Here is an 18,442-nt window from a genome sequence, read left to right as displayed (position 1 = left end):
AACCATATATTATAAAGACACCACACTCTGAGCTGTCCCCCATTCCAAAGAAAACACAAACCCTGGAACCCCCTGGAATCCTGCACCACTCAGAGATTGGGGTGGCTTGCAACACTTAAACAGAGTGGCACCTTCAAACAAATGTTGCCAATGCCATTGCATATTTTATCTTATATGCAACAGTATCCAAAATGCAAATGCATAATTAACAGACAGAGAGAGATACAAAACAGTACAATCAAAAGAGGAGATATTTTACTTCTTCCTTGTTTACTGCTATTATAGCAAACCTTTAAAAAAAATCCAATAAAAACAAAGCACTTTGTTTAAAAGAGAGGGAGAACCCATATATATCGCACAGAGCCAAGCATTTTTGTTAAGGCAAATTATATTTCTTCTTGTTCCTTTAAAAGCTGAAATATAGATTTATGTCTTCTCATGACTAGAACTCAACACTTCTGGATATTTCGATTCAACATGTGATTTTGACTGGCATTGGCTTGAGTTGATCTGAGACTTGGGGAACAAAATGTACTTTAAAAACAAAAAAACACCAACCTCCTAACTTGCTAATAGCACAAGCCTATGCTTGCTTATCCCAAAGTAAGTGCCGCTGTGTCATGGGGCTTTCTTCCAGGTAAATTAAGTGTGCATAGGATTGCTGCCTAAAGCTGAGGTCCTATACACACGGGCCTAGGAATAAGTCTTCTTGAATTCAGAGGAAGTTACTTTTGAATAAACATGTTTAGGTTTGTGCTGTAAGGTTGCAATCGTTTGCAAACTTGCTTGGGAGTAAAACCCACTGAACTCAGTAGAACATGTTCCATATAGGACAGTAAAGGCTGCAATTGTATTCACCCGAACCGAAGTCTCGCTGATTTCACTAGAGCTTACTCCCCATAAAGTTTGCTTAGAATTGCTGCCTATATCTACTTTCCTGCTTAGAATTTTGTGCTGATAATGGCAAGGTTGCAAGTTTGATCCCTGTATGGGACAGCTGCATATTCCTGCATTGTAGGGGGTTGGACTAGATGATCCTCAGGGTCCCTTCCAACTCTACAATTCTACTTTCCTAAGAGTAAGCCCCACTGTACACATTGGGATTTACTTCTGAGCAGACAATTACAGATTTGCACTGCAAGTCCCATTGAACACAATGAGTTTTACTTCCGAGTAAGTGTGCATATGATCAGACTGTGCCTAACTAACTGCATGCACTGCTCCTGGGAACACTTCTGTCCGGGAGTTGGAAGGTCGAGTGTGAAATCACTAAAAATGCATATTTTCACCCTATGCTGCAACTGCAGGCTTCCCAGAGCAACAACAGATCAGCCAAAATATTGAGATTGGAACATGTCAACATGCTCTGTTGTCAAGAAAGTCTCAGAGCCAATGTGTTATGGAGCCCAGTACCCATGTAGCACTTGTTAAAAGCAAAAGATAAGCAATAATAATAATAATAATAATAATAATTTCTTTTTTTAAAAAAAACAAAACACCCAATAATGTAAAAAGGAGAGATCATGTATGAAGGAGATGTTTCACTGGATGGAATGAAAAATCAATGTCCACTTTGGGAGGCAGGAAGGGACTCTCAAGGTGCAGAAGACGAAGGAGGCTGGTCCTCCCACTTGGCCTCCATTCATCTCCCGGTGTTGATTTTGAAGATACATTGTGCTTTTCCCCCCTCCCTCCCCTTCTGGATGCAGGCAGGTGGCTGTGAGAGGCACAGTGCATTCCCCCCCCCCATTACTCTGCCTGAGCATCGTAATTGGCACCCCCAGCTTTCTTTAGCTCGCTCTTGATATAATCCTCATCCAGCTCCTTGTGGTCACTGATCACAAACTCTTTGGCAAAATTCTGCAAGAGACAAAAGCAAAGCATGAGGCTCATCGAGGGAGGCAGTGCAAGCATTTCAGTGATAGGAATCGTTCTGTGCCTGAGATTAGGGTAAGGGTCCCCACCCCTATCCTTAACTCAGTGGCAAGGAATGTGCATTGCAAGCAAAAGGTCCCAGGTCCAGTCCCTGCCATTTCCAGGTAGAGCTAGGAGTGTCCCTTGCCTGAAACCCTGGAGAGCTGCTGCCAGTCAGTGTAGACCATACTAAGCCACACGAACCAATGGTCTGATCTGGTATAAGGCAGCTTCCTATTTTCCTATGATGTTACTGGACTACAACTCCAATACTGGGAGCATTCTTTATAGTGGCACGATGGCTGAAAAATGCCCTTCCCTGGCCGATGTGGCCCGATGAGTTCCTGGTGCCAGTTAAATCTGTATCCTAGTATTTATTATTTATTTTCTTATAAATAAACTGCTTAGTATTTTTTTTTAAAAAAAAATCTCTTAAGCAGTTGTACAATATTTTAGGTATGTTGTTTTTCAGTGCCTGGTTAAAACATTGATCTCCTCCCACTCTTCCTCATCTGGACCCCCAACCACCACAATGTCCTCACAGGACTTAGGACACTTGTCTACACTGACTAGCAGTGACTCTCCAGGGTTTCAGACAGGGATGTCTCCCTGCCCTACCTGGAGGTGCCGGGGATTGAACTTGGGACCTTCTGCATGCAAAGCAGATGCTGTACCACTGAGCTATGGCCCTTGCCTCTTGCTGACCTTGCTGCATGTCATGTGGTTTCTTGCCTACAAGCCTTGCCAGAGACTCCTGGTTGGCTGCCATGGGAAGCAGCATGTGGGACTAGTTGGGGCACTTGATTGGATCCAGCAGGGCTCCGTTCTCATGTTCATTGGAGCATCAGAAACTACAAGGACACCAGGCAGGGTGGTCATGTCTGTTTCTCTGGACCATCACTCACAGCTTCTCGTGAAATCCTTCTCCTCTGTTTGATGCACAGACATTGTTTCTAGCTCCTCTTAAATTCCAGGCATGAGACACGCATTCTGAGGACAAGAGCCTCTCAGCTCGCCTCTCTGCCCCCACCTCTCTGTCCTCCCATCCTGACCTCGGCTGTGCCCCAGGAATGAATTGCCGCCTTTGTGTTTGTTCCAGAGCGTATGGGCACCACAAACAAGCATGGCCATTTATTTTAGGCCAGGAGGCCGGGACGCAGCAACAACCTGAATCGCTTCACAAAGACAACAGCGGCAGCAGGCAAAGTCTGTGCAATGAAGTGGAGAAGCCGACAGCAAATGTTCCATCCGAATTTCTCATTTGATCCATTGACTGCTGCAATGAATCAGAATTGCTAAGGGATGCCACGGTTCCTTAAACTGGAAGTCTTCTTTGGGGGGGGGCTATTAAGAACATGTGCAAATGCCACATTCTGAATTAGAAAGGGGTCTGTCCTGTGTACACAAGCACAGCTTCGCTGGACTTCCTCTATTTCCTTCACTCCGTTGAAACAACAGCTATGTAAAACAAGCTCTGGTGGCATCACCAGTAGCAAAAGCGGGTGGCATCAAGTGTGTAGAAACCTGTGGCTTTTGCATGGCTGGAATATCATCTGCTGGCCAGATGATTATTGCGCCTACTTTTCTTCTGGCCTCATCCACCACTAACAAGCACCTCCTGGAGGGTTGCCTTTTGGGCTAAAAGAGGTTCCCCCATTCCTTCTCTAGGGAGATTTCCATAGGGATGGTGTGCTTTGACTATTCCAAATAAATAAATACAAGTTCTTGGGGACTCTGCAGCTTTTTGGCTGAAGTTGCTGAAGGGCACTTAAGATACTGTATTCTGTTTCTACCGCTTGTCCCATAAGTAGTTGAGTGGCAAATGGAAACAGGGCTTTGTCAGTGGTGGTGCCCTGGCTGTAGAATGTCCTCAACCAGCACTGACTCTTTAGATCTTTTCAGCACTATCTCAAGAATAGGAACATAGTATCTGCCTGATACAGAGACATTCATCTAGTTCAGTACTGCCAACACTGACTGACAGCAGCTCTCCAGGGTTTCAGATGGGAGGAGGGTTTCTCCCAGCCCTACTGGGAAATGCTGGGAACCAAAACTGGGACCTTTTGCATGAAAAGCAGGTGCTCTAACCACTGAGCTACAGCCCTTCCCCTTACATGCTTATCTCTCCAGACTTTTAACAGATATTATGGTGGTTTCTTGTTTTATTGCTACAGTTTGCTGTTTTGCAGCTGGTTTCACTTTAGTCATATTGTTGCTTTATTGTTACACTTGATTTTACTTTCTTTTAAATGGTTGGGGTATTTAATGCTGCTGTTATTTTTTGGAAATATATATATATATAATAAGTTTCTTTACCTTACCTCCCTTCACCCTTGGATCACAAGGGTGGTTTACAAACATATACTGTTAATTCCAAAATATTGGAGCTTTGGCTGAAATTTGCCCCTGATGTGTTTAAAAGAAATAATGCCGAGTTGTCTTGTGCTTATTAGCAACTGCAGCTGATTCTGTGGGAGGATGAACTCCCATCAGGAAAGGATTAGGCACACACACCACTGTTTTCCTGTTTCCGTCCAACGTCAAACAGGAGGCCGTTCCTATATCCTAGTTAACTATTAAAAGCTGCTTGCTTGTTAATTAGTTTGGACTGAAAGTACAGCCCCTGGAGCCTGCAAACAGTCAGATAAAATTATCTGGGGTGTTTCCAGTCTTCTGGAATCAAAGGGCCATGACTCAGTGGTAAAGAAAGAGGGAAGCCTGGTTACCTTGCAATTTACTCAGAGGCACCGGATTTAACTTCAGATCAGATGGACCATTGGTTGGCTGCAGGGACACAGCCAACCTGGCACCCTCCAAATGTTCAGGACTATGGCTCCCATAATCCCTGACCACTGGGCACGCCGGCTGGGGTTGATGGAAGTTGGGGGCCCAACAGGACTGGGAGAAAGACTCCTGCCTGAGACCTGGGAGAGCTGCTGCCAGTCAGTGTAGACAACACTGAGTTAGATAGACCAATGGCTTGACTCCGTGTAAGACAGCTTCCTTTGTTCATATGACAGCACAAGATTGACCAAGTGACACTCACTGGTTTGCCCAGAACAATACAGGAAAGATGGAATTGTGTGCAGTCATGTTAAATATATAGTAAGGAGATCTGTCTTTTGAAATCTGAATTTATCTTTTAAAAATTGCATCCTGGGGAAAAATGCATCCAAAAAATACAAACATACAACAACAACAACACACAATAAAATGACATGAGACAATAAAATGACATGACAATAAAATACAATAAAACAAGCTGTGTTCACTCTTAACACCAAGCCATGGTTTAGCCAACAAATTATCCTTCAGATGTAATTGACTACAAATCCCATCAATTCTGTCCAAGGCTGATGGGATTTATAGTCCACAACATCTTGACGTCACCACATTCACTACCCATGGTTTAGCAATGTTAGAAGTGTTACAGTGGGTCTGCACCTTTCCTCCTCCTCTGGTGTGGTCACAAGCTTATCATGATATATGAACTGGGAGAAGTATTAAATGTGGTTAGTGGAAGCAAGCCAACCACAGTTTGTGAGGCTGGATTGTTTTCATTAACTGTAGCTAAGATTAACCACAGTTTAGGATCTGGTTGTCACATTAAACTGTGGTTAATCCAAAACAGAAGTAGCAGCACTTGATCTCCTTCTCATGGACCTGGTAGAGAAGGGGGAAAGGAGGGAAGTATGTATGCCTGTGACTTAATGCTAAACCATGGTTTGCCATTATGCACATTACATGGTAAGAAGCAGCAGATAAAGTAACTTAAATACGTTTTGGAGACTAAAGGAGAATGCCAAGGAGATGTAAAATTCAACATTGTCAAAGGCAAGATACTCTGTGTTGCCAGTATAGATCTAGCCTCCTCAATTTCGCTGTCAAGCCAAATGCTCCCCACAAAGCATGGAGACGGGAGAAAGGGGAAATGGATACACTTCCAGGACCTGGAGATCCAGGGGGCCCATTACTAAGTGGAGGGGGAACATCAAGGCTAATATGTAGATCATGCATACATACAGGCTGTTGTGAAAGGCACACGAGTAGGGATACTACTACTACTACTACTATTTTTATTATTTGTTAAATTTATATACCGCCCCCTTCATCCAAGGGTCACAGGGTGGTTTACGGTATAGAAACACAACAATACAACAACTAATATTAGTAATAGTTAAACTTGCCTGTACTACTTCTTTAACCAAAGTCTTGTCTGTCCCGGTTTTGGCTCTCTGCAAACCACTGACACTCTCACCGATCCATGTGATCAGGGCAAACTTGACTCTCTTGCTCATGGCATCGCCAGTGGTGAATCGGACGAAGCCAAACAACCGAATGTCATCTGGATGGGGAGAAAAAAACAAAAGAAAGGTTACAAAGCTGGTGGGGTAAAATAAGAGTAGCTGAAGAATGTGTAACCAAACAGCTTGCAGATGCAATGAGCCTGGACCTAGGATACCTTAAGGCAGGGACAGGGGGGGCCTGTGGCCCACCAGATGTCAGACTCCAACTCCCATCAGCCCCAGCCAACATGGCCAACAGCCTGGGATGATGGGAGCTGGAGTCCAACAGGCCGCAGATTCCCCAACCCTTCCTTAAGGATTGCCTATTGCTCTGTGAATCTATCAAAGTGCTAAGCTCCTCTTTGGAGGATCCGTTTCCTGGCTCTGACACCATCTGAATACAGTACATGCTGTCAGGGCCGTATTTGCCTGGGGGTGCGAGGGGTGCGGGGCACCCGGGCACCGAATTCTGGGGGGTGCTAGACGCCCACCACTGAAGCCACCTAAGCTCTTAACTATTATGAAATAATAAATAATTTTGATCAAGGCAGAAAAACAAAATACATATATACCTGGGTATTAACAAAATGTATACCTATTGTTTCACTAAAGGACTTTCGACTTTGTGTGCTCATTGACCAAAGATGTGCCGGCGCCGCACCAGTGGTGGCACTTGTCATTCACAATGGCGTGTTTTAATTTCATCACTTACAGTTCAAAGTCATTTAGAGAAATCGTTAAAAAAATAATGTTTGTTTTTGCTAATTGTCAGCATTTTCTTTGACTAACTACTCAGTACTTAGGTCTCTACTACACAGGACATAAGCATAATAAAAGTTAATGTGGGAGCTAAACTATATTTGGGGGTGCTGGGTGGATCTTTGCACCCTGGTGGCGCATATGCTAAAGATGGCCCTGCATGATGTGTCACAAGTGGAACTGTAGCTCTGAGAGGGAAATTAAGAGTCCCCAGGATTCTTTGGGTCGGGGGAGCAACGTGCATTGAATGTGCTTTCAATGCACGATGCAGTTGTGTACTTGTGTGCAGTGTAGCCTACAAAGAGCCACATCTTTTTCCTCTAACCACACCCACCAGCAACATGCGGCCCCGGGAAAGCTTCCCACAAGGGAATGTGGCCCTCAGGGTGAAAAAGATTCCCCACCCCTTTCCCAGAAGGTTAGAAAACCAAAGGTTTATGCGACAGGCTCTTGCAGAAACATAATATACACAGACATACTTCACATATTTGAAGGATGCTGCAGCCCCTGCTACCACCTCTCAGTGCCATCGTATGCAAGTCTACTTAGCAGTAAGTGCCATTGGTTTCAATGGGGCAGGACTGCAGTTTCAACCTTCTTCTTAAACTCACTCTAAATTCCTAATAGAAGCCTCTCTCCCTTCCCCCCCTCCAACCTGCCCCAAACACCCTGTACCAGCCTCCTCCCCACCAGCCCTTAAAGGAGTTTAATTCACTCTTCCACAGTTGGCTGGCATTTCTGCAATGCTTGCAACAAAGTATTTTTGTAAGAAAGCAACTTCCCTTTGAAGGAGGAAACGCCACTGTCATCATGCAAAAAATAAAAAGCAGGCGGGGTGAGGGGAGGTAAGCCACTTTCCTTGCCAGGTAGCTGAAAATACATTGCTGAGGTCCAAAATAAACAAAAAATGGGAAGTCTCACAGATAATGCCAGGATGAATGGACCCAATACAGGCAGCCTTCCCACAGCAGTTTACAGTATTCACTTTTCAAGATGTTTACCTAACTCTGAATTTCCATATTCTTTTTGAGCTTCCAGAGAACATAATGGGCACTTCTAGCAACATAGCGAACTATAGCACAAGTTTAGCACTCATTTATGTGTTCTTTGCACACAGATTTTATTTGGGAACAAACAACAGAGAAATGAGCATTAAACTAGCATGATACGCTACTGTGTTTCTGGAATTTGGGGGAGCTCGAATTAGGGAAACATTGTGAAAATGGGGGAGACCTGCTGTGTGACTGCAGCCATAGAAGACACTCCCCCCCCCCAAGATTCCTTTTAGAAGGTTTTTTTTTTTTAATTCTCACACAACAAACCTGCAAGGCATTGGTTGTGCTTTAAATGTTTGGTGTGCGTGGAACAGCCCTAAGACTCATCAACAAAAAGCTGTTTTGCTACTAATGAGCAGGTGTTGTTCACATCCACACACCCCTCACAGAGCTACAATTCACTTAACAAACTATAGTTCCCAGGATTCTTTCAAGGAAGCCATGCACTTTAAATGTATGGTGGTGATGTGACCAGGAGATTTAGAGCGCAATGTGTCTTTACTCAGAAGTAAGTCCCACTGTGTCCAGTGAGGCTTACTTAGTCCCTAGCAGATGTATTGAGGATTGCAGACTAGTGACATCTAAGCAAACTCTGGGGCTGCTTTGCACATGAGTGAGTAACCATGCAATTCACACCTAAAAGACACACAACTTAATCAGCTCTTCCAAAGTTCATTGCTCACTTATCAGAGGGTGGCTTTTTCTTCTCCACCAAACTGGTTTCCTGAGTGGGCAGGTCAATTCTCAACCACCCAGAATCACAATTTATTCCAATAAACCTGAAATATTCTAGTGCAGATGTAGCCAATGTGGTACCCTCTGGACTACAGTTTCCATAATCCCTGAACACTGGTTATGCTGCCTGGTACAAGTTGGAGCCCAACATCTGGAGGACATCAGATGGGCTACCCCGTTCTAGTGCAATGACAGGTAAAAAAAATACAGTGCTGTCCTAAGGTGGTTTACTTGGAAGTAAGTGCCACTATGTTAAATGGGGCTTACTGCCAAGTAAGAGTAGCTAAAATTGCCAGCCTGGTGATTTACAGAAGATCAGGCAAGCATTTCTCACTCTAAAAGGTTAACAAAGGCAATAACTAATACTGTACTAATAAATCAAACTGCTAAAAGAAAGGTTGGATGAAAACCAGGAGTGGACTTTTTGTGTGAAAGGACTGAGAGGTAGTTCAGAAGTATATTGATGGTTCATTGTAAGTGTATGCACCTCCCATCCACACCAGCCTCTATTTTACACTGGTTCTGGTTGGTGGAGGGGTGGGTCCTAGTAAAAACACAAATTAGCTGCCCACCTCTGATATGGTATCATCCTGTACTATTGCTTGGAAGGGCTGTACTTGTTTTTACAGGCATAAGATTAAACTGTTGCAGCCTGCTCTGGGACCTTGTAGTGAAAGGCAAGTTAAGAAATCTTAATAAAATAAAGCGTAAGCGTGCGTGCCTTTACGTTTGTGTGTTCACGGAAACAATGTTTCTGAGAAGAAGGCCTTGCAATTAGAGATTTTGCATTTGACGAAGAATCAAAACCCAATTCCAGATGGCCACTGGGGAAGCAGAGGAACAAGTGAAATGGCATCTGCCTGGCAGCCTAGGGAGGTGCATTTTGCAAAGGCAGAGAGAAAAGGAGGGGGTGGAGGTGGGAAATGATTTGCAGGCAGACAGGAACAGCCTGTCAATGAGAAACGCAACCACAATCATTGCCATAAGGAGGGTTCATCTTGCTGCTTCTTCTTCTTCCTTCTTTCTTTCTTACAGGCTTACCCTTTAAAGTAAACATGAAAAAGAGAGGCTGGCAGCAGAAGCAGAAGTTGGGAAAAGATTAGAAACCGAAGGGTAAACCATTAACCCTTGCATATTTTCCTCCTGCCGAAAGCTTTCCGCTGCAGACCTTAGGAGTGGGAGAGGATCCTCATCAAGCCACACAGTCAAAGATCTTAGCTAGTCATTTTGGAATGATTGAGGTCTGCTGGGCTTCTTGAGCATCAAGGGCCGACCGCTAGGCCCTTAGAAGACCCAAGGGCACAGGACCATGGCACGAATTTGCATACAATTTGCACAGGTTCTTTTATACATACAGAGACCAAGTTTAGATTGACTTTCAGAAGTTGCCTTGTAAGCAAAGCTTTTTTAAAAGAAAAAGAAAAAGGAGGGAGAAGTGCTAGGAGTTCCAGGGCCCGCGTGCCACACCCTAACAACATCCCTGACCTTCTGCTGAAGTGGCCCACTTGGCTGGCAGCAGCTGAATATCCCCTAAATGGTTTGGCCCAAGTAACTGATAGACCAGCACCTCTCTCAGTTCTTGCCAGTCCACCAGTTCAGCTCTGTGGAGGGAGCCCTCTTTGTGGTCACAGCCCTGGGCAGTGCCCAAGGGCGGTGGCCCAAGTGAAGGCTTTTTTTGGTTGTGGCACCCTCTTTGTGGCAATGTATTGCTGGAGGTGCAGCTCTTCACTCAGGGCTTTGGGTCACTGTGCTGGTGTGGCAGAAATCATATAATAGTAGAGTTGGAAGGGACCCTGAGGATCATCTAGTCCAACCCCCTACAATGCAGGAATCTGTAGCTGTCCCATACAGGGATCGAACCTGCAACTGTGGCATTATCAGCACCACTCACTAACCAACTGAGCTATCCAGTACCTAAGGAGGTCACGAAGACCACTAACTGATGGAATGGTCTACAAAACGCAATTTATCTTGGTGTTCTTTGATTATTATTATTATTACTCTCAGCTAGGCTGGTTTTAGTTGTGTGTATTATCTATCTATTTGAAGACAGGAGTGCCTGGCGTGCTGTGGTTCATGGGGTCACGAAGAGTCGGACACGACTAAACGACAACAAATTATTTATTTTATGCTATTATTTGTGAACCACTTCACTTTTCTTTTTTCTTTTTTGAAGAGCAGTACCGAAATGAAATAATTAACAAGCAAACTTCTGTATGGGAAGCTTCTTCCAGTGCCCCATCGAGTTAAAACCTTGAGTTCCCTTTGAATTCAATGGGACAAGTTAGGAACATAAGAAGAGCCCTGCTGGATCAGGCCAATAGCCCATCTCGTTCAGCACTCTGTTCTCACAGTGGCCAACCAGATGCCCCGTGGGAAGCCTATGACTAGGACATAAGTGCCTATCCACGCTTCCCAGTATAGAGCAGGTATTCAGAACATAATACTTTTGATAGTGCAGGCACTACACAGTAATCATGACTAATAGCCATTGATAGCCTTATCCTCCAGGAGGTTGTCCAATCTCCTTTTAAAGCCATCCAATTCTGTAGCCATCACAACATCCAATAGGAGCAAATGCAATAATTTAACTATGCACTGTATGAAGAAGTATTTTCCTTTGTCTGTCTTGAATCTTCCAACATTCAGCTTCATTGAACGTCTCTAAGTCCTAGTATTAAGTAATACATGACTTAGTGCCTTCTGAAATCAATGAGTTGACTTAAGGTCAACTGAGTTAATCTGGATCCAGTGGAATGAGTCTCACTCCCAGGTAGGTGAGGGAAGGTGTGGCAGGATAACATTTTTTTAAAAAAATGAATGAATTTTTTTCAGTCATTTGAAAAGCTTTTAATCAAATGAACCTTGCAGCCAGGCCAACCTCCCACTCCAACAGAGAGCCATAACAATCTGCTATAGCTCAATAGAGTTGGCCAAAAAATATGCCTTCTATAAGAATACAGCTTGAATCTGGAGATGTCAAGTGATGGCTAATCCCTGTCCTTTCTTTTCTTTTCTTTTTAAAAATGTGCTCTATAAAATCAGATCTTTTCCCACTTAGTGACCTCATTTTTAACCTCAATTATAAGTACATTAAAGTGTTATTTTTACAAAAAGTGGATGATGGAAAGGCATTGAAGGTTATCGCAGACGTTTCTGAAATGCACCCTTCCCTAGTTTCAAAGTGGATTGATGGCTCACAGATGCCCATTATTAATGCTGCCTCTGGAGGGATGCCATCCCTCATGGACCAAAGGCTCAAAAGCCTTGAATTAAATCCTTAGTTAAGGCTCACGGAGCCCACAGAGAGCCATCCAGGCCCTGCAAGAGGAGTTCTTGAAACAGGATGGGGTTGATTGCACACTAGCTTCAAACACATTCTAGCCATTTCCTTTATTTTTCGGGGGGGGGGAGGGAACCCATCTGAAAGCCACCAGAAAGACAGATGCTGTGCATATGAGAGGCATGGATGTAACATGCTCTAAGAAGGAGAATGTGAGGGCCATCTTTAAATATCTAAAGGGCTGTCACATGGCACAAGCTTGTTTTCTGCTGCTCCAGAGGGTAGGACCTGAACCAATGGATTCAAAGTACAAGAAAGGAAATCCTAACTAAAGATTAGAAACCTGGCAGGAATAGCTGTTTGACAGTGGACTGGGCTACCTCAGAAGAGGGTGGACACTCCTTCATCAGAGGTTTTTAAACAGATACTGGATGACCATCTGTCAGGGATTCTTCAGCTGTACTTCCTGCAGTGCGGGGTTTGGAATAGATGTCCCTTAGGGTCCCTTCCAACTCTGCAATCCTATGAGTCTATGATTTTTCATTGTAGCACATGCTATACCTAATGGCCTGACCCAGGAGTGCCTAACTTTCAGTTTGGGGGCCTACTTTGACCACCACCCCAATTCCACCCAAAGAAAAAAACAGTAAAGTAGGTGCAGGACAGTATCCAATGATTTTTGGCTGTTCCATGGGGAACTTCCTCGCTCTCTCCTCATGCATGTTTGAGTGTGTGTTGAAACTACCCTCCTGCACCATGGCAAAATTGGCATCTGTTACTCTACCCCATGGGTAGGCAAACTAAGGCCCGGGGACCAGATCCGGCCCAATTGCCCTCTCAATCCGGCCCGCGGATGGTCTGGGAATCAATGTGTTTTTATTTGAGTAGAATGTGTCCTTTTATTTAAAATGCATCTCTGGGTTATTTGTGGGGGCTGCCTGGTGTTTTTACATGAATAGAATGTGTGCTTTTATTTAAAATGCATCTCTGGGTTATTTGTGGGGCATAGGAATTTGTTCATTGTTTTCTTCAAAATATTGTCCGGCCCTCCACAAGGTCTGAGGGACAGTGGACCAGCCCCCTGCTAAAAAAGTTTGCTGACCCCTGCTCTACCCACTTTGCCACTTGCTCCACCCACCACCAGCATGTGGCCCACGGCAGGTTACCTAGAGTCGAACGTGGCCCTCGGAATGAAAACATTTCCTCACAGCAAACACACAGCATTTGGGAGGCAAATTCTCCTTGCAAGGTTGTGCTGTTTGTCTCTCTTCATGTGAACTGATGCTCCATAAGAAGGTGGTGACACCCCCTCCAAAGGTTACTGGCTGGGGAAAGGAGGGGGAAACCCAACTGCCTGCCTGAATAAACAGATGCACATGAAGCCATTCCTCAAAAGATTCATACAAAGTCATTCATTCTCTGACAAAGCCACACACATCTTTTCTGCTTTCCTGCTGAGCCATTCTGCTTCTGCTTTGTTATTCTAAATCTAAAGACAAGCGGGAACCACTGAGTGCCTCCCAGATGGAAAAAAACAGAGCCAAACACAATGTACAGCTCTGCAAATAAACAGAGGAAGTTAATAAGGAAATTGTTCAGGCTCAAGATGCAATACTTGGAGGTTGGGATAATTTTGTGGGCAAGTTTGCTTCATGGTGCATGTGTCCCCCCCCCCCTTCTGCAAGCAATATGAAGTTCTGTGCAGACTTTGGAAAAGAGAGAACACTGGAGAGTGAACATCTCTTTTGCAATATTGGGTTGTATTCCAACTAAGTTTTAACTCAGAGTGAACCCATTGAAACTGATGGACCTCAGTTCACTTCCAGACAACCTGTTTATTGAATATGCATTCTGATTTGTGTGCAGGGAGGTTAGACAATGTTGCATTCCACACTTTCCAGTGCAAAAAAGGAAGCAACACCACTTCTTGTGCAACACCACCCAAATCACCTATGTGATTGACTATCCCACCTGAAAAAGTCACAATCTGGAAGTGCCCTACATTAAGTCTCATGCCCATGAATTTCAGTGGGTCTGCTCTGAGTACAAGCACCGTATACAACTCCATCTTCCTACAAACATGTAGGCTGAGTAGGTATTATGATACTGTAGAAGGAAGCACACAGTTGAGACATGCGACTCCCAAGACCACATCAGCTCTGTTGCCCAACCTGCAAATCCAAATCAGTTTTCTCCCAGCCAAATCAAAGATGCTGTGACTCAGTGATTCTTACGTGTGTGTGACTCAAACAAAACAGCTCACTCCTCCTTGCAGATTGATGTGTGACTGATACAAAATCCCTATTCTGGTTCACAAATGTTCTGGCTCCACCCGCGTTGTCCTTCACAAGTTGGAGGGCGGCTGCAATGGAGAAGCCTCCTGTCACTCATGGTGTCTCCCTGCACATTTGTGAACCCCAGTTCTTATAAAATGAGTAGGGGGAGCCTCCGCAAGTACAGGCTGTTCCCTGTTTCAGCTCGCTGCCCTCCAAGTTGTGTAGGATGGAACAGCAGGTGGGGAGCAGAGCTAGCAGGCACACACCTGCTCTCTCCCCAGCACTCTGAGCCACACATGAACACTCGCATAGGGCTCTAGATAAGGAATCCTCTGGACTGTCTGTTCCAATTTCACTTTCCTCTGCAAAGCAAGACGTTATTCTTTCTTTCCATTTTAGAGGTCCTGGTGCAATGTGTCTTGGTATCTAGCCAATATTGCAGGGCTGAATGCGCCCCACCAGGCCTCTTTCCCTGGTCATCAGAAATGCCCCCAGGCCACACCCCTCATGGCCCCCCAATGGCTTCTGCATGGTGGAATGTGTCCTTGAACTCTGATGATGTTTCTTGCTTACCTGGATGGAGGAAAAAGAGGGGTGTGTTGCATGTGCCTAGAAACCAGCCTACTGTACAATTTCCATTGGCTGATGTGCTCACATTTGCTTCTGGCCCCGGCCACCCCTGGCATGTGGCCCTTAGAAGGTTGCCCAGAAGGCTGTGAGGCCCTCCGTTTCACAGCTGAATTTATATATAAAAAGCCCCCTGGAAGCAGGTGACCCAAAAGTTCATAGAAGTTCAATTGACACACTCTCTAAGACTGTGTCCAGCTGTATTTTAAGACACAAGTCTTTTGATCTGAAATGCATACAAAGCAACTTGTCTGAATCACTTCCCCAATATCTTGTGAGCCCAACATTCCAGCTAGCTCTAAATGGTATCTGAAGGACTGCCTTCTCTTCTATACACTCTAGGTACCCTGGAGTAATTAAATAAACCAAATTAATAACACTAATATTAATACAGGTGCATCTGCTGAAGAGCAGGGGCAGGGCCTTTTCCATGTGGTGCCCTGGTCATGAAATAGCTGCCCAGAAATATTAATTTAGCATTGACCGATCTATCTTTTATATGCCAACTCATAACTGACAAAGCGCTCATCCACGCTTCCGCTTGTCCCAGCGCTTTCCTCCAGGAAAACCCGCTCTTTACTGCTGAATTGGAGGAAATGTCAATGGGGTTTTCAGCGGATTGACCTTTGCTCAGATTCAACAATAAAGAGCAGTTTTCCTGGAGGAAAGCAGTTGGACAAGCAGAAAACCCCTCAAGTCCTAGGCACAGGACAAGCAGAAGTGTGGACAATCCGCTGGTTTCTTGAGCATCTTATAGATAATTGTGTTACCCTAATTGCTATCCCATTGCTTCTGCCATTTCTTTTACTGGATTGTGTAGCTGGATAGATTTTAGGTTTTTTGGTTTTTTTTAATTAAAGAAATATTATAAATATTTTATAAATAAACTATTCTATTTCTTTTATAAACAGTTCCTTATTTCTTTTATAAATAGTTTCTTGTTTATTTTATAAATAGTTCAACCCTATACATGTTTACTCAGAAGGAAGTTCCATTGCACCTAGTGGGCTCTGCTTCTTAGAACTGCAGCAATATACTGGTTTTATAAGCTTACATGGAGGCGTGGTAACAGGAAGTTGGGGTATAAATGTATGAATTTATTTTTATTTTAAAAAGTTGCAGTGTATTTCATTTTCAGAGCTTTCTCTTGCTCCAGAACCCACCACTGCCACAAAATATTCACACAGAGCTCCATGTATGCACAGATGCACAAAGAGAGGGAATGTGTGCTTAGGACTTTGATGGTGTTTCAACAGAGGGAGCTGCTCCATAAGCACAAAAGGGATGCAAGCAAGAAGGTATAACCTCCTGTAAAAAAAAAAAACAACAGCCCAAAACAAAAAAGCCCACCATCCTCCAGCCTCTTGTAACAAAGCTTATTTCCTTCTCCTTTCCAACTCATTTTCCTTTTATGGCATGTCTTCTTAGATTGTAAGCCTGAAGGCACCACTGTGATTCATAAGATTCTGGGAGACACTCTCTCTCTCTCTCTCTCTCTCTCTCTCTCTATCTCTGGGAGGGGGCGTGATCAGGGTTTTTTAAAAAATCAAATAAATAAATAAAATGGGTGGATTGCTGAATTAATTAATACAACAATTTTTGGATTCTACATTCATTGCCTTCTCATTCCCAAAAGATTGCTGGTTCTTGGGTGAAAGTTTATAACTTTAAAAAGACCAAAAAGAGAGATAGGAGGGGGTCACCAATGGAAAAAAGTAATAAAAGCTGCCATCATTAGTTTGAAGTTTTTTTTGGGGGGGGGGAGGTTTAAAACAAAACTCCATTTGCTTTACACTTTAATTGCATTATCTTTTAAGATGTTTCCCCCTACAAGAAAAAGATGCCCCTAGTAAAGAGAATTCACCATTTACACTCCAGCAATGAAAAGGAGAACATTTCCTGAAGAAAGGAAGAAATTGTTCTTGGAGGGGGGGGGGAGGAATCCCCTCCCCAACTTAAGCCAAGGGTGAAACAAAAGAGGGATTAGCTGAATGAGATCATTCCACTGGGCTGCTTAGACATCCAGGGTGAGATCATGTAAAAAGCCAGACATTCAAACTATCTTGAAGGAATGAGACATTTGGGGGATGTAAAAACCATTTGCAATCCACAGCTCACCTCTCATTCAGCCTTTTGTATTCCTTTCCCCACCCCCAACCCTATGAGGTCATCTTCGGAAGAAAGTACAGTACATCTCCCCTCTTCTTACCTGTGCATTGCCTGATGAACTCCTCATAATCGGCTCCATGGTGCCCTGGGACGATGGTGGATCCTTCGTACTTAAACGTCACCCTTGGAGAAGTGGGGGGAGGAGAAAGCATCGTTAAATATGTGGGGGAGGTATTTGCATTTTGACTCTGGAAAAAAATTCCTACACACACACACACACACAATGGACCACACACTGGACACAGGGGGGAGGGGGGAATGAGTAATGTGATTCCCAACTTCCAATCTTCCCCACCAGTGTATAAGCGGCCTAATGCTAACCTCTGGGGCATTCATCATAACTGCCTGCTTTTTGCCAGTGATTATATCCACCGGTCAAGGATATGGGCACATGGAGCAAGGCTGAAGTCCACGGGCGTCTGCTTCAGTCTTTAAGCCAAGGGGTGTGGTACTGCTGGGTTTTAAAGCTTAAGAGATCGCTCGCCCGCCCCCCCCGCCCCCAAGATACCTTTCTTTTGTCTCTCTGTTATATTTGCACTGGTCTTTAATCGTCATTATTATTTTCACCCCAAGTCTAACGCTGCGCCTTACCAGTTGACATCCGTGCCGTCGTCCCTCACGAGATTGTACGCTTCTCTGCACGCCTCTTTGTCAATTTTCGTTGCCATTTCTGTTGAGGAAAAACTTCTTTATGAAGAGTGGGGCGCGGGGTGGGGGGGAGGCTCCTCTCTCACGATTCCAGGGATGGTGGGCAAATGCAAAGATGGGATCCGGACGAATAATAATATATTTATATATATTTAAATTTAATAGTAATACCGATAATGCTCCCCCTCACCGATATAGGCTTAAGATACTTGAAAAGAACCCCAAGGAGACGACCTTCTCATTCAGAGCGGCTGCTCGGATCCGCTCCCAGGAGCCGATTGGTAAAAGTCCAAAGGAAAGAGAAAGGAAAAGGTTTGCTGCTGATGTAGCCGGTTGCTGCTGCTGCTTGCTGCTGCTGCTGCTGCTGCAGTTGCTCATGCGGTCCTGCTCGCACAGCCTCGCTGAAAATGATCAGTCAGAGCAGATCCTGCTTTTAACCCCTTCGCTGCCTGGCGGAGAAGAAAGGAAGAAAAAGAAAAGCTCAGCCTACGTCTGGCGCGACTCTATTGGTCCCTTTGTCACGAGGAGGCGGGGGGGGTGCCCTTTCCCTCCCACCTTCTGCTCCTTTACGAAACACCCCCTCCCTCTCTCTGAAACCGAGTGGTCTTTTCCTTACCGCCTACTCCAGCCGACTGTGTCTTTTCTGTTCTGCAAAGCATTGCTAGGATTTCTGTGCGGTGATGCAATAGG

The 18,442-nt window shown here is 44.5% G+C and overlaps 1 protein-coding gene across 1 annotated transcript; it reads right to left on the bottom strand.

The window, feature by feature from the left end:
- Positions 1–233: 233 nt before the first annotated feature.
- On the bottom strand, positions 234–18,214 carry COTL1 (coactosin like F-actin binding protein 1). Its single transcript, XM_053400092.1, has 5 exons — positions 17,943–18,214; positions 17,696–17,774; positions 17,145–17,227; positions 6,102–6,259; positions 234–1,860 (listed from the first exon to the last, which is right to left on the bottom strand). The coding sequence occupies exons 2-5, from the start codon at positions 17,770–17,772 to the stop codon at positions 1,750–1,752; spliced, it is 429 nt and encodes a 142-aa protein (XP_053256067.1). The 5' UTR covers positions 17,773–17,774; positions 17,943–18,214; the 3' UTR covers positions 234–1,749.
- Positions 18,215–18,442: the final 228 nt, after the last annotated feature.

This window comes from Podarcis raffonei, chromosome 8, assembly GCF_027172205.1.
Source record: "Podarcis raffonei isolate rPodRaf1 chromosome 8, rPodRaf1.pri, whole genome shotgun sequence".
Classification (NCBI taxonomy): domain Eukaryota; kingdom Metazoa; phylum Chordata; class Lepidosauria; order Squamata; family Lacertidae; genus Podarcis; species Podarcis raffonei.
This window is presented reverse-complemented; position numbering and strand designations above follow the sequence as displayed.

Bases quoted from the DNA above. Each gene is read 5' to 3' on its own strand.
- COTL1 (XM_053400092.1), bottom strand. From the start codon at position 17,772: ATGGCAACGAAAATTGACAAAGAGGCGTGCAGAGAAGCGTACAATCTC. The intron at 17,228-17,695 runs GTAAGGCGCAGC...CACTTCTCCAAG, and splicing joins GACGGCACGGATGTCAACTG to GGTGACGTTTAAGTACGAAG. The intron at 6,260-17,144 runs GTAAGAAGAGGG...CTCCCCATCCAG, and splicing joins GTTCATCAGGCAATGCACAG to ATGACATTCGGTTGTTTGGC.